The sequence below is a fragment of the Myotis yumanensis genome, unplaced genomic scaffold (genome assembly GCF_028538775.1).
Source record: "Myotis yumanensis isolate MYYU_CA2020_CCGP unplaced genomic scaffold, mMyoYum1.0.hap1 SCAF_14, whole genome shotgun sequence".
In the NCBI taxonomy this organism is placed as follows: Eukaryota; Metazoa; Chordata; class Mammalia; order Chiroptera; family Vespertilionidae; genus Myotis; species Myotis yumanensis.
In genome coordinates this window covers 58286865-58312108 of record NW_027223765.1, presented here as the reverse complement: position 1 = coordinate 58312108, position 25244 = coordinate 58286865, and the positions used below count along the sequence as shown (strand labels likewise).

Genomic DNA, 25244 nt, shown 5'->3' with positions numbered 1-25244 from the left:
TCACCAGGTAGGGGAAGTTTTGTCATTATTTCTTCAAATAGGTTTTCAATATCTTGCTCTCTCTTTTCTTCTGGCACCCCCATAATTCGGATGTTGGTATGCTTGAAGTTGTCCCAGAGGCTCCTTACACTATCTTCATATTTTTGGATTATTTTTTTCTTTTTGCTTTTCTGGTTGGGCGTTTTTTGCTTCTTCATATTTCAAATCTTTGACTTGATTCTTGCAATCCTCTAGTCTGCTGTTGGATATCTGTATTTTATTCTTTATTTCAGTCAGTGTATGCTTAATTTCTAGTTGGTCCTTTTTCATATCCTCGAGGGTCTCACTAGATTTATTGAGGGTCTCACAAAATTTATCAGTGGTTTCTAGAAAATTTTTGAAAAAACTTATAACCACGGTTTTGAACTCTATATCCAGTAGTTTGCTTTCCTCCATTTCTGTCATTCTGTCTTTGTCTCCGCATTTTGGCTTCTTCCCTTAGAGTGGCTTTCTGTGCTAGGTGTCCTATAGGGCTCAGTGGCTCAGCCTCCCCAATTACCTGAGGTGGACACTCTTGGTGCACCCCTTTGTGGGCTTTGTGCGCATTCTTGTTGTAGTTAAGCCTTGATTGTAGTTGATATTAATGGGAGGAATTGACCTCCAGGCCAATTGGCTGTGAGAGTCAGCTGTGTCTATGGTGGGAGAACTTCTGTGCTGGAGACAACCTTATGGGGCAAGACTTGTTTCAGTGGGGCTTTGGTGCTCACTGAGTCTGCCCCCTGAGTGTGTCCCTTATGGATCTGAGGAGTTGTAATCTGGATGGTCCCACTCTGAACACTGGGTACACTGCCTCTTGGATCTCTAAGGAGGTGCTAATTTAGCCTCTGTCTGAGGCTACCCAGCAGGAGCTACAGAGAGATCTGCAAGATTCCTCTTCTTTGTTTGAGGGTTGGAGGTGCCCAGATGAGGCCCAGCTGTGAAGCAATGCAAGCTGCTCTGGGGCCTTTGGCCTTCTTTTGAAAGTTTTGGGCCTCTCTGACCTAGCTGCAGTTTGTTAGGTAATTTTAGATTGCAAAGGGCCAGGCCATTCCCATACAAAGTCCTATGTGCACAGCTTGGGTGGGGCAAGGTCTCTGGGAATCAACAGGGCGGAGCAAACAGCTATGGCTGATCCTCAGTCCTGCCCTAACAGGCTCCGGGTCTTAGTGTCCCATGGTAATCACTGCAAGCACCTCTGAGAGAAAACCGCCCTAGAGTTCTGCCCGATGCCAGACAGTCCAGTTTATCCCCGTATGCGTCTGGGTCCCCAGAGACTCACCAGGAACTGGAGTTCAGAGCAGTCGGGAGCTTGTGTCTCCCTCCTGATTGAAAAAGACAACCACGTCCTCAGTTGCCAGCCCTTTCCTCCCGCGCCTCCATACCTCTGCACTTTACTTCCGCACCTCCTCGGAATCTCAGTGTGCTTTTCTCTTTCCTTCTAGTTGTAGAATTTCCACTCAGCCAGCCTTCCTGTGGTTCTGGATGATGTCTATTTTGTCTTTTATTTGTAGTTTTGAAGTGGTTGTTTGAGGCAGCAATTTCAGGTGTTTACTTATGTCTCCATCTTGGTTTCTCCCAAAGTAACATATTTCTAAGAACTTGTCAATTTCTTCTAGGTTATTTAATTTGGTGGTTTATAGCATTTTATAATATATAAAAACCCTGGGTGTAACATCACGGCCAGAACCGTGACCAATCGGAAGGAAGTCAGTCCTGCAGGGGTCATCTTGTAAACGGCTGTGGCAAGATTTCAGGCAGGAACCCACCCTCAGGGTGAGGTTTCAGGCAGGAACCCACCCTCAGGGCAAGGTTTCAGGCAGGAACCCGCCCTTGGAGCAGAGCGTGAAAGTGAAATGATTTGTAATAGATCTATTATTGAAGCTACCTTTGGAAATACTATATCTATAGATAATATTAAACATATTTCTAAATGTGCAATTCTTTGTCCAAAAAATGAGCATGTTTAAAATTAAATGGAGAAATTTTGGATATACTCGATGGAGATTTTCACACATATTTGAGTGATGATTCCATTGTTTCCACAGATGATGCTGAAAAGGAAAATTTTGCCATCGAATTTCTTAATAGTATTACTCCTTTGGGAATGCCATGTCATAAATTAAAATTGAAAGTGGGTACAATCATAATGCTATTGAGAAATCTCAATAGTAAATGGGGTCTTTGTATTGGTACCAGATTTATTATCAAAAGATTACAACCTAACATTATTGAAGCTAAAGTATTTTTTTAAAATATATTTTATTGATTTTTTACAGAGAAGAAGGGAGAGGGATGGAGAGTTAGAAACATCCATGAGAGAGAAACATCCATCAGTTGCCTCCTGCACACCCCCTACTGGGGATGTGCCCACAACCAAGGTACATGCCCTTGACCGGATTCGAACCTGGGACCCTTGAGTCCACAGGCCAACGCTCTATCCACTGAGCCAAACTGGTCAGGGCTTTATATCCTTTTGTTACTGTTTATTTATTAATAAATGTGTATATTATTTTCATATACATTTTACTAATTTCCTTTCATCTCTCACACTTCTATTATAGAGAAAGGGCAAATAGCAATATTAAAATATCTCCACTAATTAATTCCCTTTTAAAAAAATATTTTATTGATTTTTTACAGAGAGGAAGGGAGAGGGATAGAGAGTTAGAAACATCAATGAGAGAGAAACATCCATCAGCTGCCTCCTGCACACCTCCCACCAGGGATGTGCCCGCAACCGAGGTACATGCCCTTGACCGGAATTGAACCTGGGACCCTTCAGTCCTCAGGCCGATGCTCTATCCACTGAGCCAAACTGGCCAGGGCATGTGTTATATTTTCTTGATGTATTGTCCCCTATGTCATTATGAAATATGCATCTTTGTCCCTTTTTTTTAATCTTACAACTAGAGGCCCAGTGCACGAATTCGTGCACAGGTAGGGTCTCTTGGCCTGGCTGGCGATTGGGGCCAATCAGGGCTGTCTCACCCAGTCCCCATCCAACCCGCTACTCTGTACCTCTTGGGGATGATCAGGGCCAATTGGCTGGGGGAAGGGACTGCAGGAGGTTGGCTGTGGGAGTGCACTGACCACCAGAGGGCAGCTCTTTCATTGAGTGTCTGCCCCTGATGGTCAGTGCATGTCATAGGTACCAGCCATTTGTCCGGCCATCCAGTCATAACGGTCGCTTAGGCTTTTATATAGATATATTATTTTGTCAGTTATAAGGGTGGGTACACCCTCTTTTATCTAGATGTATTATTATATTCCACCCCTTCACTTTGAGTCTATGTTTTTACAGAGAGGAAGGGAGAGGGACAGAGATTTAGAAACATCAATGAGAGAGAAACATCAATCAGCTGCCTCCTGCATAGCCCCCATTGGGGATGCTCCTGCAACCAAGGTACAAGCCTTTGACTGGAATCGAACACAGGACCCTTGAGTCCGCAGGCCGACGCTCTATGCACTGAGCCAAACCATTCAGGGCCACTAAACAGGACTTTAAAGGAAATGAGCAGCCGTAACGGGTTTGGCTCAGTGGATAGAGCGTCAGCCTGCGGACTGAAAGGTCCCAGGTTCGATCCCAGTCAAGGGCATGTACCTTGGTTGCGGGCACATCCCCAGTGGGAGGTAGCAGGAGGCAGCTGATGGATGTTTCTCTCTCATTGATGTTTCTAACTCTCTATCCCTCTCCCTTCCTCTCTGTAAAAAATCAATAAAATATATTCAAAGGAAATGAGCAGAGGAGAGGAGAAAAGTCTCATGCCTTTGCATATAGATATTCAATGTGGCATGCTAGGCAACATTCCCTTTGGCAGGCTACAGACTGAATGTTTAGGAGTTCAGTGAATTAAAATTTGTAATTATCAAATTTTCAAGGCACCAACGTAGTAGTTTTCTGGGAATTATCAAAGGCAGAAAACATACTGCCTCATGATAACATCACAACTATAGAAAATAAGAACTTCAGGTAGCAGGGATTGGAAGAGCAAATTTTCTCTAAATTCTCTACAAACTATCTAAAATTTCAGCATTTAGCAAAAGGATTCCAAGGCAGAAAACCAAACTGTGGGGAACCGATATAGGGTTGAGCCTCGGACTGACCTGCTGGCAAAGTCACAAACAAGTCCCAGCTTAGAGGGCTCAGTCCTCTTAGCATAATTAGGCTTGACCTTATAACACTCCCCAGATCTTACCTGGGAAGCTAATGGGCTGAGGGAAGTGCAGGGAGTGTAACTATGGTCAAAATAGGTGAAACTCACAAGAACTGTGTAACTATGGTAACCACTGCCTTGTTTACCTCTGACTATAAAAGGTCGGTGCAGCCTGAGCACCAGGGGAAGTCCTTCCTCTTGAATTGGACTTACACGCCTGGCCCCCCAATATTCCCAAATTATCTCTTGTCTTTTCTCTTTCATTTGTGTGCGGCTCCTCTTCCAGATCCTGAACTCTGAACCACGTGGGACGTAGAGGGAAACATTTACAACACCAAACCAAATTCTAAGGTTTTACATTTAATAATGCATCATTCTAGAATGTTCTTGGAGTTCTATGACTGACCTTTGCTGGAAATTCTATTCTGAATGTTAAGACCAGAACCAATAGCTGAGAATTCTGGGTAAACTTGGTTCTCATAAAAGAAAAGGCATTGCTATATTCAGAGTCTTTTTAGCAGATTATTTTGTGGGACTTGCCAAAGGAAGAAAGGGACTTCTTTAGATCTGTGCTCCACCAACAAATCTGAGTGACATTGTGGGTTTACTGGCCATGCTGAACAAACACAAAGAAAATGAGAATGGAAGTCAGGAAACCAAGTTCACATCCTGGCTCTTCCACTAAAACCCTATTTGTGGATGTATAGGATGCATTTTCCCCATCCAAAGACAACCCCAAAATTGTCCCATACCTTTTAGCTATAATGAATGATACCACCTTTAGTGGCAAAATGAGAAAACAAAATACAACAACAAAGAGACAAGTTTCACATCATAATGGTATTTCCTTAACAGAAATAATAAACCATGAGCCATCCAATAGATGAAAGAGAAAATATGAGCTATTACTCTAACAATTTGGATTTAAATTTGTTACTACCATAATGGTACCCCATACCAATATTGATCAATAGTTATATATTTCTTTGCAGTGCAGAGATTTTCATATTTTTTAAGGATAAGACTTTTTCTGCTAATTATAAAACCTATGATGTTCTACTGGATCCCCACATATAAGATACCATGTTATATTAACAAAATAATATTTTTAATTTTATACTTTCAGATTGTTTATATATAATGAAAAGCAGTTAATATTTTTGTTTCGAAGTATTTCTTGTAAAACAGGGTGTTACAATTTACTTATTTGCCCAGTAGAGATAATACAGGTACCTACTAAGTTCACAGGGCTGTTGCATACATCAAGGAGATCATTTATGCAAGTTTTCTGAGATAAATAAAGCATTATGCACAACACCTATATGCTGAAACCAGTTATATGAGTAACTAGAGATTAAGTCAGTTCTCCTTGGAGAATAGACTATAGAACTTCCCATACTATAGCTAAGCAGTAAGATCTGGTTCCTTGACTAAAAGCTGGGTAACCCTAGAGAGGGGAAAAATATTAGAGACCTTTCTAAGACTGGTAGAAAGTTAAATTTCCTTACCAATGAATCAGCTGCATTATTTATGTTGTGCAGATTAAATTCAAAGTTGCCCAAAAGTTTAAAGAAAAGAGGAGGCCACACATACTAATGATGTAAGAGATCAAATGTTCTTGTCTGTGGGCAAACACAAAATTCTATCTCTTTGCTAAACAAACCCCTCAGGTTTAACACAATTAGTCAATTTTCTCTCAAAAGCTGTGGTTGCATAGACACTTCTTATGATTCAGTCTTCCACAATTTAAGTAAGTTTTCTTAGAAAAGCAACCCTAGATATGGTTCATTCTTTAACACTGCCCAGATAGCTGAAATCTAAATGCTTCTCCCAGATGTATTTTAAATATAGCTCTGTGAACATAATCATTTTGTTAACTTTTTAGTTTCTTACATAAAAAGCTCAATATACAGGCCAGCTTTTACTCAGACTACCTGTTTTAGATATGTGATACAATGGGAAAGATAACCAGCAAGTAAGATAGAAATTGTGGTGAAAAAGTTGGAAGGAACTACATTAAAATAGCAATCTTTTTCACTGGCTGGTAGGATTATGGCTAATCCAATCTTGATTTTGGTTCACTGAACTATATTATCTACAAGTTTTTAAAATTTGTTTTACAACAAGCATGTATTACTTTGATTACAAAGCTGTGGAAGAGCCAATTGCATAGAAACAGTTGTAGGAATCCAGGATAAATATATCACCTCAGCCCAGCTGGGGTGGCTCACTGGTTGAGCGTCGACCCATGAACCAAGAGGTCACTGGTTTGATTCCCAGTTAGAGCACATGCCCGTTATGGCTCCATCCCCAGTAGAAAATGTGCAGGTGGCAGGCAATCAATGACTCTCATTATTGATGTTCCTGTCTTTCCCTCTCTCCAAAATCAATAAAACTATATATATATATATATATATATATATATATATATATATCACCTCAGATGCCACTGTTACTGTTTCAGACACTTACAGGAATTGAAAGTCTAACAAAAGTTCCTTTTTCACAGCTAACTCAACCTAAATAATGTTAAATGAGTAATAACATATTTTTAAAAAATAACAAGAGAGATAAATAGCATTTTACAAAAAAAGAAAAAAGCCTACTTTCTTTATAGGGCAACTAATTTAGCAACATTTTACAAAGCTTTTAAGAGTCAATTGTCAGGGAGCACCATTAGATATTCACACAGAAATGGTCCAGGCAGCTTAGAGACGACTCTTCCTCATCGGTGAGATACCTGATTAACTGCAACAAGATGAAACACTCAGCGCATCTGGTTGGGGCCAACATGCATGATGACATGCTTTTCATAGGCCCTTTTCATTGTTTTCTCAATTTGCTTCAGAAACACTTGTGGGATTCGTCCACATAAAGTGTGTACAGTTTCCAAAAACTTCAACTGAAGAGGGTAATACATGGATTGAAAGAGATTGTCTTGAAAGGGAAACTGAAAGAAAGAAAAAATTTATTTTAGTTACTAAAATGGTATTTAAAATGCAAATAACTTTTACTAAGAAATGAAACAGGAAATTACTATAAGCATGCAGGCACAGTTTATATATACATGGTAAAAAGGCCTCTGAGGACCCAGGGTCAAATCTTTATTCAATTCTGTGCAATCCCAAGCAATCATTAACCCATTCATGGCCTCAGTTTCTTTACCTAAAAATAAAAAAAAGATAATGTACTTGGGTCCTTAAAGCTCTTAAAATCTAAAAGCATGCTCTTATAAGACTCAAGTAGATACTTAATCTACTATAATAAAACAGAAAATTCTTCATAATTTTTGCCTTTATAGTCCAGAGTTTAGCAATTATTACTAACATTTATTAACAATAAACTTTATTTTAATAATTCAGATACCAAATATTAGTTGGTGGTTACTTCCCTCTTACTATTAAGGTTTCAAAAAATTTCTCTTGTTTTACCATGGAATATATCCAGGAGCATTATTTTCTAAAATGAAAATTTCAGATCATTTAGTTATAACCATGTGTCAAAGTTTTATTACAATACTAGAGACCCTGCACCCTCTCCAATCTGAAACTTCTTGGGGGATGTCCGACTGCCAGTCAGACATCCGTCTCACAATCCAGGACTGCTGGATCTCAACTGCTCTCCTGCCTGCCTGCCTGATTGCCCCTAACTGCTTCCGCCTGTCAGCCTGACCACCCCCTAACCACTCCCCTGCCAGTCTGATCGACGCCTAACTGCTTCCCTGCCAGCCCGGTTGCCCCCAACTGCCCTCCCCTGCCAGCCCCGTTGCCCCTAACTGCCCTCCCCTGCAGGCCTGGTCACCCCCAACTGCCCTCCCCTGCTGGCCTGGTCACCCCTAACTGCCCTCCCCTGCTGGCATGATCGCCCACAACTGCCCTCCCCTGCCGGCCATCTTGTGATGACATGGGCAAGGCCATCTTGTTACCACGTGGGGGCAGCCATCTTGTGCAAGGGCATGATGGTCAATTTGCATATTACCTCTTTATTATATAGGATTGTTGAAAGGGAAAAGGCCTCTAGTAACTCAAGTTAAAGATTTATTGTTGGGAAGGACATTTTATACAAAAAAAAAAAGCCAGAGAAATGAAAGGAAGAAAAGAATGGTGAAAGGTCAGTGTGCTCTTGAGTGGGCGAGTGTCTGGTTCCCTACAACAAGCTTCAATCCCTTTAAAGTTCATCAGAATTATTACTTAATCATGTTTAGCAGAAATTAAATTTTTCCAAGAAGGAGGCTAAACATTATGTGATACAAGATGGTTCTGTCCAAAACCATGTTTAGGACACTTCCTTTTTTCCATAGAACAATTTAGACCATTGATGAATTCCTTTCACCACTGTATCCCCAGTGACAGAAACAGAGTAGTTCAAAACTATGTAGTCATCCTTAATTCCTCCCTTTCTCTTACATTCTTCAGCCATTCCATCAGCAAGTGCTGTAACTCTGTCTTGATAACATATCCCAAACATGCCCACTTCTTCCCATCTTCCTGCTATCACACAAATGAGTGCCAGCCCCATCTCTCACCTGGATGGCTTCAATAAGTCTCATTAAAGAGCCATTGTATTTTCACTCTTGCACCCTTTCCACCAAGTTACCAATGTGATATTTTTAAAGTATAGATCAGAGCGTATAATTTTCATGCAGGGGCTTTTCACTGCAGTTAGAATAAGAGTCCAACTCCTCTCTTGTCCTAAAGGTTCCATGTGACCTAGAACTCTCAATGCTCATCTCCTCTCTCCTCTTGTTTCATCATCCTGCTCACTATTGCTACTTCCATGTCCTTTGGGAGGATCAACTCATTCCTGCTTTTATGCCTTTCACCAGGTTAATCCTTCTACGTAGCAGTATCTATCCCCAGACTTCCCCATAGCTGCTTCCATCTGATCATGCCTCAGGCTTACATAAGACACCCTGAGGATCCTAGCTCATCAACTCTCCTCTTTACCTGTGATTCGGTCCCTCACCCTGCCCTGGTTCCCTTTTGTTACCTCATACTATCTGATAGAATTTTTAAATTTTTATTGTTCATGTGAGTATTATCTGGCCTCCCCTACCCAAAATACATGCCTCATGAGGACAGGGCTTTGTCAGTCTTGTTAGTTCTGACTTCCCTAGAGCCTAGAATTGTCCCTGCATAAAAGAGGTTCTTCTTAGATGATTGTTGAAAGGATTACTGAAAGAATGTATATCTCATAGATGAATTTAGTTGGATCATGATGGGAGGAGATTGCACTTCCTTTTTACACAAACATATACATCAGATTAAGGAGTGTGTGTGTATGTGTGTGTGACAGAGGAGAAGGAGAGAGAGAGAGAGAGAGAGAGAGAGAGAGAGAGAGAAAGGGAGAAGGAATAGAGACAGGAAAAATATTTTCAAAGACAAATGTGAAAGGAAAGAAGTATGGTGAGATAGAGAAAGAAAGGTAAGAAAAGAAAGCAAGTGAGAAAGTGTAAGCAATGTAGGGAAAGAGATAAGTGTGAAACTGTTATCATCAAAAAAATTTCTAATTGTTGAGCACAACCATATGTGAGGCATACTGTAAGTTTAAAGACCATGATTTGTTGAAATCTCATAACACTATTATGAGGTATGTAATATTATCTCCATTTCACAGATGAGGAAACTAAGGCCCAGAACTGGAATAGCACAGAGTTAATGACTAATAACCAAGAAGTGACCAAATTTGGACCTGAACCCAGGTCTGTTAATTCACAAAGACAAGCCCTGACCATACTTATCTGTGATGCACAGCACTGTGGAGAGTCGGGAAATACATATTTTATAATGTAATCTGCCTATATTTACTCATATTTCAGGATGGGTTTAGTGATATTCTGATCGAAAGGCTTGAAAGAAAAAGCCTTTTTTTGATCCACCAGAAAACAAATAAGATGCATTGTAACTACAGAATCAAACTTGATCAGTTCCAAACCAGGGATGACAGATCACAAATGAAATCTGAGAATGGCTCTGATGTACACATATCTGCTGAACACCTCTTTATATGTCACTGTACTCCTGAATGAGCTTGCCCCTGGAGTCAGTGTTTAAATATATAAGTATGATAATATCACTAAGTACAAAACAAATTTCCTAAGTATGCAAATCACCTGGCATTTGCAAACCAACAGCTGGAAAAAATAGGAAAAGAGGTGTTAGCTATGGGCATTCAAAACTCTCTGCACAGAAGATAATTCTGGGAAATTTTGAGCTGGAATTCTCTGGGAATCTCCTTAGTGAAATGTATATTTTCACATAGGAGAAATGTGTTATTATATTGCAGGATTCACCCTCCACCTCACTCTTGCCAAAGCCAGCACATGAACCTGGGGAAGATTCCTCAATCGTAACAGAAAAAAAACCCTCAAATAAAGTCTACATGCTTTAAGTCAGGGGGTCAACAAACTTTTCCTGTAAAGGGCTAGATAGTAAATATTTTAGACTTTGTGGACTATATGATCAGTCACTACTACTCATTTCTGACATTGCAGCATGAAAGCAACCACAGACAATACATTAATGAATAGTTGCCACTATGTCCCAATGCTACTTTATTTATGAATGCTGAAATTTGAATTTTATAAAATTTTCTCATGTCCTAAAATATTATTTCTATTTAAAAATTATTGGATAGCCACAGGGAAATGGGAAAAAATTGAAAGAGAGTAAAAACAATCAAGCAAACAAACAAAAATTCCTAACTCACATATCTTACAAACACTGGCAGCAGGCTAGATTAGGCCTAAGTTTGGTAACCCCTACATTATGTCTTGAAATTGTCAATGAAATTAAGGGAAGAATAGATTAAGTCAGTGAGAACCTCAACAAAGAGGCAATAAATTTTAAAAAGACATGGAAACCATGAAAAAGAACTAGTCAGAATGAAGAATGAAATAACAAATGAAAAATACACTAAGAGAAATCAATAGCAAATTAGATAAAGCAGAGAATTGAATCTGCAATTAAAAAACAAAGTAGTGGAAAACACCAACTAGGAACAACAACAACAACAAATAATTTTAAAAAATGAGAATAGTTTAAGGAATATTTGGGACAACATCCAGGGTAACAACATTTGCAGCATAGGAGTACCAGAAGGAGAAAAGAGAGAAATAATAACTGAAAACTTTCCTAACCTGGTGAAAGAAATAAATATATAAGTCCAGGAAGTGCAGAGAGTCCAAAAAAAGATAGACAAAAAGAGGCCAACACTATGACACATCATAATTAAAATGCTAAAAGATAAAGACAAAGAGAGAATCTTAAAATTAGCAAGAGAAAAACATTTAGTTACTTACAAGGGAGCACCCATAAGACTGTTAGCTGATTTCTCAACAGAAACTTTCCAGGCCAGAATGCACTGGTACAAAATATTCAAAGCAATGAATATTCAGAGTGACCTACAATCAAGATTACTCTACCTAGAATGGCTATCATTTAGAATTGAGGAAGACATAAAGAGCTTCTCAGAAAAGAAAAAGCTAAAGGAGTTTATCACTATTCAACCAGTATTAGAAGAAATGTAAAGGGACTTCTTTAATAAAAAAGAGCACAAATATGAATAATAAATAGCAAAAACTATATACCTATTAATAATCACTTTAAATATAAATGGATTAAATACTCCAATCAAAGACATGGGGTAGATAAATAAATAAGAAAACATGAACCAGAAGTATGCTGACTAAAAGAGAACCATTTCAGATAGAAACATAAACACAGAGAGAAAGTAAATGAATAAAAAAAGATACTTCATGTAAATGAAAACAACAACAAAAAGCTGGTCTAGCAATGATATCAGGAAAAATATACTTTTAAAAAACTATGAGACAAACAAGGAGATTTCTTAATGATAAAGGGATCAATTAAACAAGAGACTATAACTCTAATAAACATTTATATACCTAACAAAGGAGCACCTAAATTAATAAAGCAAATAGTGACAGATATATAGAGAGATAGATAGAAATACAGTAGTTGTAAGGGACTTAACACCTCATTGATATCAAAGGATAGGTTATCCAGACAGAAAGTATACACATTCTTGTCAAGCACACATGGGACATTTTCAAGAATAGACAACATGATAAGCCACAAAACAAGTCTCAATGAATTTAAGAAGGTGGAAATCATATCAAGTATCATCTCCAATGACAATAGTATGAAACTATAAATTAATTACAAGAAGAAAACAAAAAAACACATGGAGATTAAATATCATGTTACTAAACAATAAATGGGTTAATAATGACATCAAGGAAGAAATCAAAAGATACCTTGAGACAAATGAAATCATAATGATAAGAAAAAAATCTATGGAAACCAGAAAAAGCAGTCCTAAGAGGGAAATTCATAGCAATGCAGGCCTATTCCAAAAAATAAAAAAAAACTTAAATAAGAATATAACCTTACACCTAAAGAGAATAAAAAAAGAACAAACAAAGCCCAAAGTGAGAAGAAAGAAGGAAAAAAATAAGATGGGGATTAAACACAATAGTCTAAAAACACAATACAATAGATCAATGAAACCAAGAGCTAGCTCTTTGAAAAGATAAACAAGATTGATAAACCTTTAAACAGATTTATTAAGAAAAAAAGAAACATGACCCAAATAAATAAAATCGAAATGAAAGAGGTGTAAAAACAACTGACAACACTGAATTACAAAAGATTATAAAAAATACTACAATAATTTGCCCACAAGTTGAACAATGTGAAGGAATTGCATAAGTTCCTAGAAATGTACAATCTTTCAATACTGAATTTAAAAAAAACACAGAAAAATTGAACAGACCAATAACTACTAACAAAATTGAATCAGTAGGCAAAATTCCCAACAAACAAAAGTCCTGGACCAGATGGCATCATAGTTTATTTTTACCAAACATTTTAAAGAATTAAAGCTACCCTTCTCAACCTGTTTTTAAAAAATTCAAGAGAAGGTAAAGATACCAAGTTTATTTTATGAGGCAAGCTTTGCCCTAAATCCAAAATCAGACAAAGACATTACAAAAAAAAATTATAGGCCAATATCCCTGATAGCCATAAATGCAAAAACCCTCAACAAAATATTAGGAAACCAAATTCAGTAATACATTAAAAAGATCACACACCATTATCAAGGGGGATTTATTGCTGGGATGGAAAGATGTTTCTAGGTATGTAAAACAATTAAAGTAATATACCAGATAAACAACATGAAAGATAAAAAATCATGTGAACATATCAATAGATGTAGGGAAAGCATTAGACAAAATCTAGCATCCATTTATGATGAAAACTCTCAGAAAAATAAAAATAAATGTAATCATTCTAGACATAATAAAGGTCATACATTACAAACCAATATGTAAAATGATACTAACTGGGGAAAATCTAAAAACATTTTCCTTGATATTAGGAACAAGACAAAAATGTCCACTTTCACCACTTTTATTCAACTTAGCACTGGACATCCTAGCCACAGCAATCAGAAAAGGCAAAGAAATAAAAGTCATCCAAATTAAAAAGCAAAAACTAAAACTGTCATTATTTGCAGATGACATGATATTACAGAGAGAGAGCTCTAAAAATTTCCTCTAAAGCTACTAGAATTGATAAACGAATTTAGAAAAATAGCAGAATACAAATAAAAATCCAGAAATCAGTTTGATGTTCATATACTAATAATGAACTAACAGAAAGTGAAATTTAAAAACAATCTTATTTACTACTGCATCAAAAGTATACCAAGGGGTCCCACAAGATGGACACTTTATCAAGACTGGGAGGCATAGCAGTCTTATCCAAAGACAAGAAAAAACCCCACAAAGAAACAGAAACCATGGGGAAACAGAGAAACAGATCCCAGATGAAAGTACAGGAGGAATCTCTAGAATGAGAAATAAAGGAAATGAAGGCAAGCAATTTATCAGAAAGGGAGTAAAAGTAATGGCTTTTTAGAATGCTCAGCAGCATGAAAAAGGACATAGAAACCATGAAAAACAACCAATCAGAAATGAAGAATGATATAGATGAAATAAAGAATACACTGAAAGGAATTTAACAGTAGGTGAGAAGGAGCAGAGGATTGAATCAGAAAATTAAAAAATGAGATAGAAAAAAAACTCAATGGGAGCAACAAAAAGAAAACATACTTAAAATGCATGAGGACAGTTTAGGAACATTGGGAACATGAAAGAGAGCAACATAGAGAAGAAACCAAGATGGTGGCAAAGGTAAACACCTGAAATTGCTGCCTCACACAACCACTTCAAAACTACAACTAAAAGACAAAAAGAACATCATCCAGAACCACAGGAAGGCAGGCTGAGTAGAAATTCTACAACTAGAAGGAAAGAGAAAAGCACACTGAGACTCAGAGGAGGTGTGGGAGTAAAGTGCAGAGGTACGGAGGCACAAGAGGAAAGGGCTGGCAACTGAGGACGTGGTTGTCTTTTTCAATCGGGAGGGAGACACATGCTCCCGCTCTGAACTCCAGTTCCGGGCGAGTCTCTGGGGACCCAGACTCATACAGGGAGAAACAGGACTGTCTGGCAGTGGGCAGAACTTGAGGGTAGCTTTCTCAAAGTGCTTGCAGCGATTGCCATGGAACACTGAGACTCAGGGCCTCTAAAGGCAGGACTGAGGATCATCCATAGCTGTTTGCTCCACCCTGTTGATTCCCTGAGACCTTGCCCCACCCAAGCTGTGCACAGAGGCTTTTGCATATGAATGACCTGGCCCTTTGCAATCTAAAATTACCTAACAAACTGCAGCTGGGTCAGAGAGACCCAGAACATCCAAAAGAAGGCCCAAGGCCCCACAGCAGCTTGCATTGCTTCACAGATGGGCCTTATTTGGGCTCCTCCAAATCCCATACAAAGAAGAGGAATCTGCAGGTCTCTCTGTAGCTCCTGCTGGGTAGCTTCAGGCAGAGGATAAATTAGCACCTCCTTGGAGATCCAAGAGCCAGTGGGACCATACAGATTAAAACTCCTCAGATCCATAAGGGACACACTCAGGGGGCAGACTCAGTGACCACCAAAACCCCACTGAAGCAAGTCTTGCCCCATAAGGTTGTCTCCAGCACAGAAGTTCTCCCACAGCTGATTCTCACAGACATTTGCCCTTAAGGTCAATCTCCCAGTGAAACCAACTACAATCAAGGCTTAACTACAACAAGACTGTGCACAAAGGCCACAAAGAGGTGCACCAAGAGTGTCCACCTCAGGTAATTGGGGAGGCTGAGCCACTGAGCCCTATAGGACACCTAGCACAGAAAGCCACCCTATCAACACAGGGAAGCAGCCAAAATGTGGAGATAAAGAAACAGGTCACAAATGACAGAAATGGAGAAAAGCAAACTACTGGATATAGAGTTCAAAACCATGGTTATAAGTTTTTTCAAGAATTTTCTAAAAACCACTGATAAATTTTGTGAGACCCTCAAGAAATCTAGTGAGACCCTCGAGGATATGAGAAGGGACCAAATAGGAATTAAGCATACACTGACTGAAATAAAGAATAATATACAGAGTTCCAACAGCAGACTAGAGGATCCCAAGAATCAAGTAAAAGATTTGAAATACGGAGAAGCAAAAAACACCAAACCGGAAAAGCAAAAAGAAAAAAGAATTCAAAAAATGAAGATAGTGTAAGGAGCCTCTCGGACAACTTCAAGCGAACCAACATCCGAATTATAGGGGCACCAAAAGAAGAGAGAGAGAGAGCAAGATATTGAAAACCTATTTGAAGAAATAATGACAAAACTTCCCCTACCTGGTGAAAGAAATAGACTTACAAGTCCAGGAAGTGCAGAGAACCCCAAACAAAAGGAATCCAAAGAGGACCACACCAAGACACATCATAATTAAAATGCCAAGAGCAAAAGACAAAGAGGGAATCTTAAAAGCAGCAAGAGAAAGACAGTCAGTTACCTACAAGGGAGTACCCATACGACTGTCAGCTGATTTCTCAACAAAAACCTTGCAGGCCAGAAGGGAGTGACAAGAAATATGCAAAGGGATGAATAGCAAGAACCTACAACCAAGACTACTTTACCCAGCAAAGCTATCATTCAGAATTGAAGGTCAGATAAAGAGCTTCACAGATAAGAAAAAGCTAAAGGAGTTCATCACCACCAAACCAATATTATATGAAATGCTGAAAGGTATTCTTTAGGAAGAGGAAGAAGAAGAAAAGGGTAAAGATAAAAATTATGAACAAGTACATATCTATCAACAATTGAATCTTAAAATCAAGTGGACTGACAATTCTCGGGGGGAAACAGGTGTGGGGGGTGTGGGAAGAGACTGGACAAAAATCATACACCTATGGATGAGGACAGTGGCGGGGGGGGGGCGGGGGGGGGGGTTAAGGGCAGAGGATGGGGTGGGAACTGGGTGGAGGGGAGCTATGGGAGAAAAAAAGAGGAACAACTGTAATAATCTGAACAATAAAGATTTAATTTAAAAAGCAAAACAACAACAACAAAAAAAGAGCAACATAAGCATCATAAGGGTACCAGAGGAAGAAGAAAGTGAGCAAAGGATAGAGAACCTGTTTGAAGAAATAACGACAGAAAACTTCCCTGATATTAGGAAGAAAAAATTCACACACGTCCAAGAAGCTCACAGAGTCCCAAACAAGATTAACCCAAAAAGACCTACACCAAAGAAACTTCTGGAAGATATCAAAAAGACCGACACATTATAATTAAATTGGCAAACACCAATGACAAAGTAAGAATCTTAAAGGCTGCCGGAGAGACAGAAAGTTACCTATAAGGGATCTCCCATCAGACTATTAACTGATTTCTCAACAGAAACACATCAAGCCTGAAGGGAATGGGATGAAATATACAAAGTCAGGCAAAACAAGGGTCTGAATCCAAGAATACTGTACCCAGAAAGGCTTTTATTCAAAAATTTAAGGTGAAGTCAGGAGCTTCACAGACAAAAAAGGACTAAGGGAGTTTATTACCACCAAACCAGCAATTCAAGAAATGCTAAAGGGTCTGCTGTAAAAAGAAGAAATAGGAAGGGAAGAAGGAACACAGGCATAAAGAATAAAAATGGAAAAAGATGGCAACCGGCAAGAAAGTAAAGAGGATAGTGTGTGAGAGAGTGAGGGAATGATAGAGGAGTGGACATGTGGTGTATGGTGTGTGTGTGAGAGAGAGAGAGAGAGAGAGAGAGAGAGAGAGAGAGAGATAGGGACAGTCAGATCCTGCAGTTCCTCCAGGGGGCAGCCAAAATGGGCAGTCTTAGATGGTGAAACCCCGTTGCCACTGCAAACACTCTGGGGAGGACACTGCTGGCACAGACACTACACCATCCTGAAGAACAGAACTGCTTGAGACTAGGATCCTAGGCTAGCCACCACCCAATCTGGTCTCAGACCCAAACCGGGACCCTACAGCCACTTGGGTAAAAGACCTGCAACCACAGCTGCAGACCCAGGGACACCAAGACTCCAGGCACTCCGGCCGTGGATTTCTGTGAGTCACAGAGGCCATGCCCCTCCCAACCAGCCCACTGCAGCTGCATAGGAACTGCTAGATCCTCTCCATGTAAACAGGCCTCCTGCCCACACAGGGAGGCTTCACTGAATTTGACCCTGGGCGCACAAACACGGGGAATTTGTTTTCCACAGCTCTTACTCCCGCAAACAGAGACCACACCCACATAGGGAGGCTGCATTAATTTGAGCCTGTGCATACAGACACAGCGAGTTTATTCCCCCACAGCTCACACTCCCGCGAACTGACCCCATGCCCACACAGGGAAGCTGCACTGAATTTGAACATGGGCATGCCAACATGGGGAGTTTGTTTTCCACAGTGCGCAGTCCTGCAACCAGTCCTCAGGTCCACTCAGGGCAGCTGTGCCACCTGACTTTGATTCTGGATGAGGGCACACCCAAGCGACGAGACTCCAATACTCGATTCTCAGCGTGGACACAAAGGGACACTAACTCCTGGTGTGCTCTAGTGACTCTGATTTTCGGCACACAACAGCAGGGTCTCTTTTTCAGCAAGGTGCAGGCAGGGTCCCTGATTCTAGGTGTATGTACGAGGCTGCACTGAGTGCCAGTGACTCTAATCCTGGGCAAGCAGGGCTCACACAGACCCATGGCAGCCACACATCTTGGTGTCAGAGCTCTTCAGTGACACTTAAATGGCACAAAGCTCCCACTGCACACAGCCCAGGCCCCCACTACTCAGTGATTGGACCTTCTGGTGATAGCATGGGGAGACAGTGAAACAATCCCCAGAGAAAAGAAAAAGAGGAATTGCCAAGAAAGAAAATAAGTGAAACTGAGGCATGCAACATGACAGAAAAAGAATTCAGAGTAATGGTCATACAGTTCATAAACCAGATGGATGAGAAAATCAACAACCTATGCAAAAACCAGGAAGAAATCAAAAGTGATATAGCTACAATCAAAAATGCCATGGAAGGTTTCAACAATAGACCAGAAGAAGCAGAGGACCAAATTAGTGAGTTAAAAGATAAGGTAGAGAAACAAGCCCAATCTGAACAGCAACTGGAGAAAAAAATTAAAAAGCATGGGGAGAGCCTAAGGGAGCTTTGGGACAACACAAAATGAAGTAACATATGTATAATAGGGGTGCCAGAAGGACAAGAAGAGCAGCAAGGTTTAGAGACTCTATTTGAAGAAATAATGACAGAAAACTTCCCTGATATGGGGAAGAAAAATGTTACACAAGTACAGAGTCTCAAGCAAGATGAATCCCAAAAGACACGTCATAATTACAATGGCAAATGTTAACAACAAAGAGAGAATCTTAAAGACTGCAAGAGAAAGACAGAGAATTACCTACAAAGGATACCCCATCAGATTATCAAATGATTTCTCAACAGAAACACATCAAGCTAGAAGGGAATGGAATGAAGTATACAAAGTGATGCAAAGCAAAGATCTGAACCCAAGAATACGCACTCCAGCAGGACTATCAATCAAAATTGAAAGGGAAATCAGGAGCTTCACAGAGAGAAAAAGGCTAAGGGAGTTTATCACTACCAAGCCAGTGATGCAAGAAATGCTAAAGGGAATGCTATAAAAAGAAGAAATAGAAAGAGAGGAAGGAACACAGGCATAAAGTACAGAAATGGCTACAAACAAGTACCTATCAGTAATAACATTAAACGTAAACGGACTAAATGCCCCAATCAAAAGACATCGAGTGATGGAATGGATAAGAAAACATGACCCATATATATGCTGTCTATAGGAGATTCTCCTCAGAACAAGGGACTCACACAGACTGAAAGTGAAGGGATGGAAAAATATCTATCAGGCAAATGGAAATGAAAAAAAAAAGAAAGGGTAGCAATACTTATATCTGACAAAATAGACCTCAAAATGAAGACCATAACAAGAGACAAGGAAGGCCACTTTATAATCCTAAAGGGATCAATACAGAGGATATAACTCTGGTAAACATTTATGCACCTAATGCAGGAGCACAAAACACATAAAAAAAAAACTTCTGGAAGATATCAGGGAAGAGATTGACAGCAGCACAATCATAGTAGTAGACTTTAATACCCCATTAACATCACTGGATAAATACTCTAGACAAAAAATTACCAAAGAAAATTCAATCCTAAATGACTCACCAGATCAAATGGACTTATTAATTGACATCTATAGAACATTCCACCCCAAAAGTATACATTCTTCTCAAGTGTACATGGGACATTTTCAAAGACAGACCTCATATTGGGACACAGGCAAAGTCTCTCAAAATTCAAAAGGATTGAAATCATATCAAGCATCTTCTCAGATCACAATGGCATAAAATTAGAAATCAACTACAGTAAAAAAAATCACAAAAATTCAAACACTTGGAGGCTGAATAGCATACTATTAAACAATGATTGGGTTACCAAAGAGATCAAAGAAGAAATAAAAAACATCATGGAAACAAACGACAATGAAAGCACAACAATCCAAAATTATGGCACACTATGAAAGCAACCCTGAGAGGGAAATTCATAGCATTACAGGCATACCTCAGAAAACAAGAAAAACTGGTAATAACCCATCTAGCTCTGCAACTTGAAGAATTAGAAAGAGAGCAACAAGAAATGCCAAGTGTGAACAGAAGGAAGGAAATAATAAAGATCAGAGTGGAAATAAATGTCATAGAGACAAAAAAAAATACAAAAGATCAACAAAACCAAGAGCTGGTTCTTTGAAAGGATACACAAGATTGATGAAACTCTAGCCAGGCTCACGAAGAAGCAAAGAGAGAGGACCCAAATAAACAAAATCAGAAACAAAAGAGGTGAAGTAACAACAGACCCCACAGAAATACGAAGAATCATAAAAACAAATGCTATGAGCAACTCTACTACAACAAACTGATCAACCTAGAAGAAATGGATATATTCCTAGAAAAATACAACCTTCCAAAACTCAACCAGGAGGAATCAAAATATCTAAATAGGCCAAAACTATGGAGGAAATTAAGCAGTAGTAAAAAAAAACTTCCAACAAACAAAAGCCCAGGACCAGACGGCTTCACGTGGGAGTTTTATCAAACATTCAAAGAAGAAACAAACCCAACCTTCCTCAGACTATTCCAAAAAACTCAAGAGGAAGGAACACTACAAAGCTCTTTCTACGAAGCCAGCTTTACCATAATCCCAAAACCAGATAAAGACAATACAAAGAAAGAGAATTACAGGCCAATATCCCTCATGATCATAGATGCCAAAATTCTCAAAAAAAAAAAAATCTAGCAAATCGAATCCAGCATTACATTAGAAAGATAATACACCACAACCAAGTGGAATTTATTCCAGAGATGCAAGGATGGTATAATATCTGCAAATAGATAAATGTGCAACACCACATAAACAAACTGAGAGATAAAAACCATATAAGCATATCCATTGATGGAAAAAAGCATTTGACAAAATCCAACACCCATTCTTGATAAAAACTCTCAGCAAGGTGGGAACAGGGGGATCATACCTCAACATAATAAAAGCCATATATGACAAACCCACAGCCACCATCAATGGGCAAAAACTAAAATCATTCCACCTAAGAGTGGGAACAAGACAGGGATGCCCACTTTCACCACTCCTGTTCGACATAGTACTGGAAGTATTAGCCATAGCAATCAGACAAGAAGAAGAAATAAAAGGCATCCCAATTGTAAAAGAAGAAGTAAAACTGTCCTTATTTGCAGATGATATGATATTGTACACAGAAACCTTGAAAGACTCAATTAAAAAACTACTAGACTTAATAAATGAATTCGGCAATATAGCAGTATACAAAATTAACACCCAGAAGTCTATGGCTTTTCTATACACCAATAATGAACTCACAGAAAGAGAAATTAAAAATGCAATCCCATTTACCATTGCAAGAAAAAAATTAAGATACCTAGGAATAAACTTAACCAAGGAAATAAAGGACTTGTACTCAGAAAATTTCAGGATGCTGAAAAGAGATAGAGGAAGACATAAACAAATGGAAGAATACACTATGTTCATGGATTGGTAGAATCAACATCATTAAAATGTCCATACTACCCAAAGCAATCTATAAATTCAATGCAATCCCCGTTAAAATACCAACGACATACTTCAAAGACCTAGAAAAAATTCTCCAAAAATTCATCTGGAATAAAAAAAAGACCCCGAATAGCTGCAGCAATCCTGAGATAGAAGAACAAAGTAGGTGGGATCTCAATACCAGATATTAAGCTGTATTACAAAGCCATTGTCCTCAAAACTGCCTGGTACTGGCACAAGAACAGACATATAGACCAATGGAACTGAACAGAGAACCTAGAAATCAACCCAAGCCATTATGTTCAATTAATATTTGACAAAGGAGGCAAGAGCATACAATGGAGTCAAGACAGTCTCTTCAATAAATGGTGCTGGGAAATTTAGTCAGATACATGCCAAAAAATGAAACTAGATCACCAATTTACATTATACACAAAAATAAACTCAAAATGGATAAAGGACTTAAACATAAGATGGGAAACCATAAAAATCTTAGAAGAAGCCATAGCCAGCAAAAGAGCAGACATTTTTCATAGCAATATATTTAACGATACAGTTCCTAGGGCAGTGATGGTGAACCTATGACACGCGTGTCAGAGGTGACACGCAAACTCATTTTTTTGGTTGATTTTTCTTTGTTAAATGGCATTTAAATATATAAAATAAATATCAAAAATATAAGTCTTTGTTTTACTATGGTTGCAAATATCAAAAAATTTCTATATGTGACACGGCACCAGAGTTAAGTTAGGGTTTTTCAAAATGCTGACACGCCAAGCTCAAAAGGTTCACCATCACTGTCCTAGAGCAATGGAAACTAAAGAGAAAATATACAAATGGAACTACATCAAAATAAAAAGTTACTGCACAGCAAAAGGAACCATCAACAAAACAACAAGAAAGCCCACAGCATGAGAGAACATATTCACCAATGTTATCTCCGATAAGGGTTTAATCTCCAACATTTACAGGGAACTCATACAACTTAACAAAAGATAAACAATCCAATTAAAAAATGGACAAAAGGCCTAAATAGACACTTTTTGAAAGAGGACATTCAGAAAGCCAAGAGACATATGAAAACATGCTCAAAGTCACTAATCATCTGAGAGATGCAAATGAAAACAACAATGAGGTACCACCTCACACCTCTCAGAATGGCTATCATCAACAAATCAACAAACGATAAGTGCTGGAGAGGATGCGGAGAAAAAGGAACCCTCATGCTCTGCTGGTGGGAATGCAGACAGGGGCAGCCACTATGGAAAACAGTATGGAGTTTCTTCAAAAAATTAAAAATGGAACTGCCATTTTACCCAGTAATACCACTTCTGGGAATATATCCCAAGAAAACAGAAACAACAATCAGAAAGGATATATACACTTCTATGTTCATAGAAGCACAATTTACAATAGCTAAGATTTGAAAACAGCCTAAATGCCCATCACCAGATGAGTGGATTAGAAAATTGTGGTACATCTACACAATGGAATACTATGCTGCTATAAAAAAAAAAAGAATTCTTACCATTTGCAACAACATGGATGGGGCTAGAGAGCATTATGCTAAGTGAAATAAGCCAGTCAGTGAAAGAAAAATACCACATGATCTCACTCATTTAGGGTTAATAAAGAAGATTATAAACTGATGGACAAAAATAGATACAGAGACAGAGAAGCATCGAATAGACTATCAAACTACAGCAGGAAGGCTGCAGAGGTTTGGGGGGGGGGGTAGGTAAGAGATCAACCGAAGGACTTGTATACATGCATATAAGCATAACCAACGGACGCAAGACACTGGGGGTGGGGGTGAGGGCATGTGCCGGAGGGTCGGGGAGGCCTGGAGAAGGTCAATGGGGTAAAAAGGATACAAATGTACTACTATTTGTAATACTTTAAACAATAAAAATAAAAAAATAAAAATGGTGAAACAAAGTACCTATCAATAATAACTTGAAGTCCGGCTGGCTTAGCTCAGTGGTTGAGCATCGACCTATGAACCTGGAGGTCACAGTTCGATTCCTGGTCAGGGCACATGCCCGAGTTGAGGGTTCCATCCCCAGTGTGGGGCATGCAGGAGGCAGCCAATCAATGGTTCTCTGTCATCATTGATGTTTCTATCACTCTCTCTCTCTCTCTCCCTTCCTGTCTGAAATCAATAAAAATACTTTTTAAAAAATAGTAACTTTATATGTAACTGGATTAAATGTCCTAATGAAAAGACATAGGGTAGGTGAATAGATAAGAAAACATGACACATATATCTGCTGGCTACAGGAGACCCACCTTAGAACAAAGGACTCACACAGACTGATAGTGAAGGGATGGAAAAAAATTTTAAGGCAAATGGAAATGAAAATAAAAAAGCAGGGGTGGCAATACTTATATCTGACAAATTATACCTCAAAGTGAAGGCTATAACAAGAGATAAGGAAGGCCACTTCATAATACTAAAGGGATTGATACAACACGAGGATATAACCCTGATAAACATTTATGCACCCAACGCAGGAGCACCCAAATACATTTAAAAAAAAAACTCCTGGAAGATATCAAGGGAGAGATCGACAACAATACAATCATAGTAGGGGACTTTAATACACCACTGACATCACTGGATAAATCCTCTAGACAAAAAATCAGCAAAGAAACAGCAATCCTAAATGATTCACTAGATCAGAAGGAATTAAGTGATATCTTCAGAACATTTCAACTCAAAGCCATGGAATATATGCTCTTCTCAAGTGTACATGGGACATTTTCAAAAATAGACTACATATTGAGTCACAAGCAAAGTCTCCTCAAATTCAAGAAGAATGAAATCATATCAAGAATCTTCTCAGACCATAATGGCATTATATTAGAAATAAACTATAGTAAAAACAATCCAAAAAATTCAAACACTTGGAAGCTGAATAGCATGGTTTAAACAATGATTGGGTTACCAAAGAGATCAAAGAAGAAATTAAAAACATCCAGAAAACTGATGACAATAAAAACACAACAATCCAAAATCTATGGGACACAATGAAAGCAGTCCTGAGAGGGATGTTTATAGCTCTACAGGCCTACCTCAAAAAACAAGAAAAATGGTAATAAATCTTCTAACTCTACAACTTAAAGAATTAGAAAGAGAGCAAGAAAAGCCCAGAGTGAGGAGAAGGAAGAAGATAATAAAGATGAGAGCAGAAATAAATGACATAGAGACAAAAAAAAAAATACAAAAGATCAATGAAACCAAGAGCTGGTTCTTTGAAAGGATAAACAAGATCGATGAACTTCTAGCCAGGCTCACCAAGAAGCAAAGAGAGAGGACCCAAATAAACAAAATCAGAAATGAAAGAGGAGAAATAACAGCAGACCCCACAGAAAAACAAAGGATAGTTAAAAATACTATGAACAACTCTATTCTAAAAACTAGACAACCTGGAGGAAATAGACATATTCCTAGAAAAATACAACCTTCCAAAACTCAATCCGGAAGATTCTAAAAATCTCAATAGGCCAATAACTATGGAAGAAATTGA

General features: G+C 38.7%; 1 protein-coding gene across 1 annotated transcript in view; it reads right to left on the bottom strand.

Annotated features, from left to right (window-relative positions):
* Positions 1 to 3792: 3792 nt before the first annotated feature.
* GXYLT2 (glucoside xylosyltransferase 2) overlaps positions 3793 to 25244 on the bottom strand; it is a 170142-nt gene continuing 148690 nt past the window's right edge. The window contains exon 7 of the mRNA XM_070433587.1: positions 3793 to 7122. Coding sequence (XP_070289688.1) covers positions 6940 to 7122 — 183 coding nt within the window. The 3' untranslated portion in view covers positions 3793 to 6939. The remainder of the gene's footprint in view (positions 7123 to 25244) is intronic.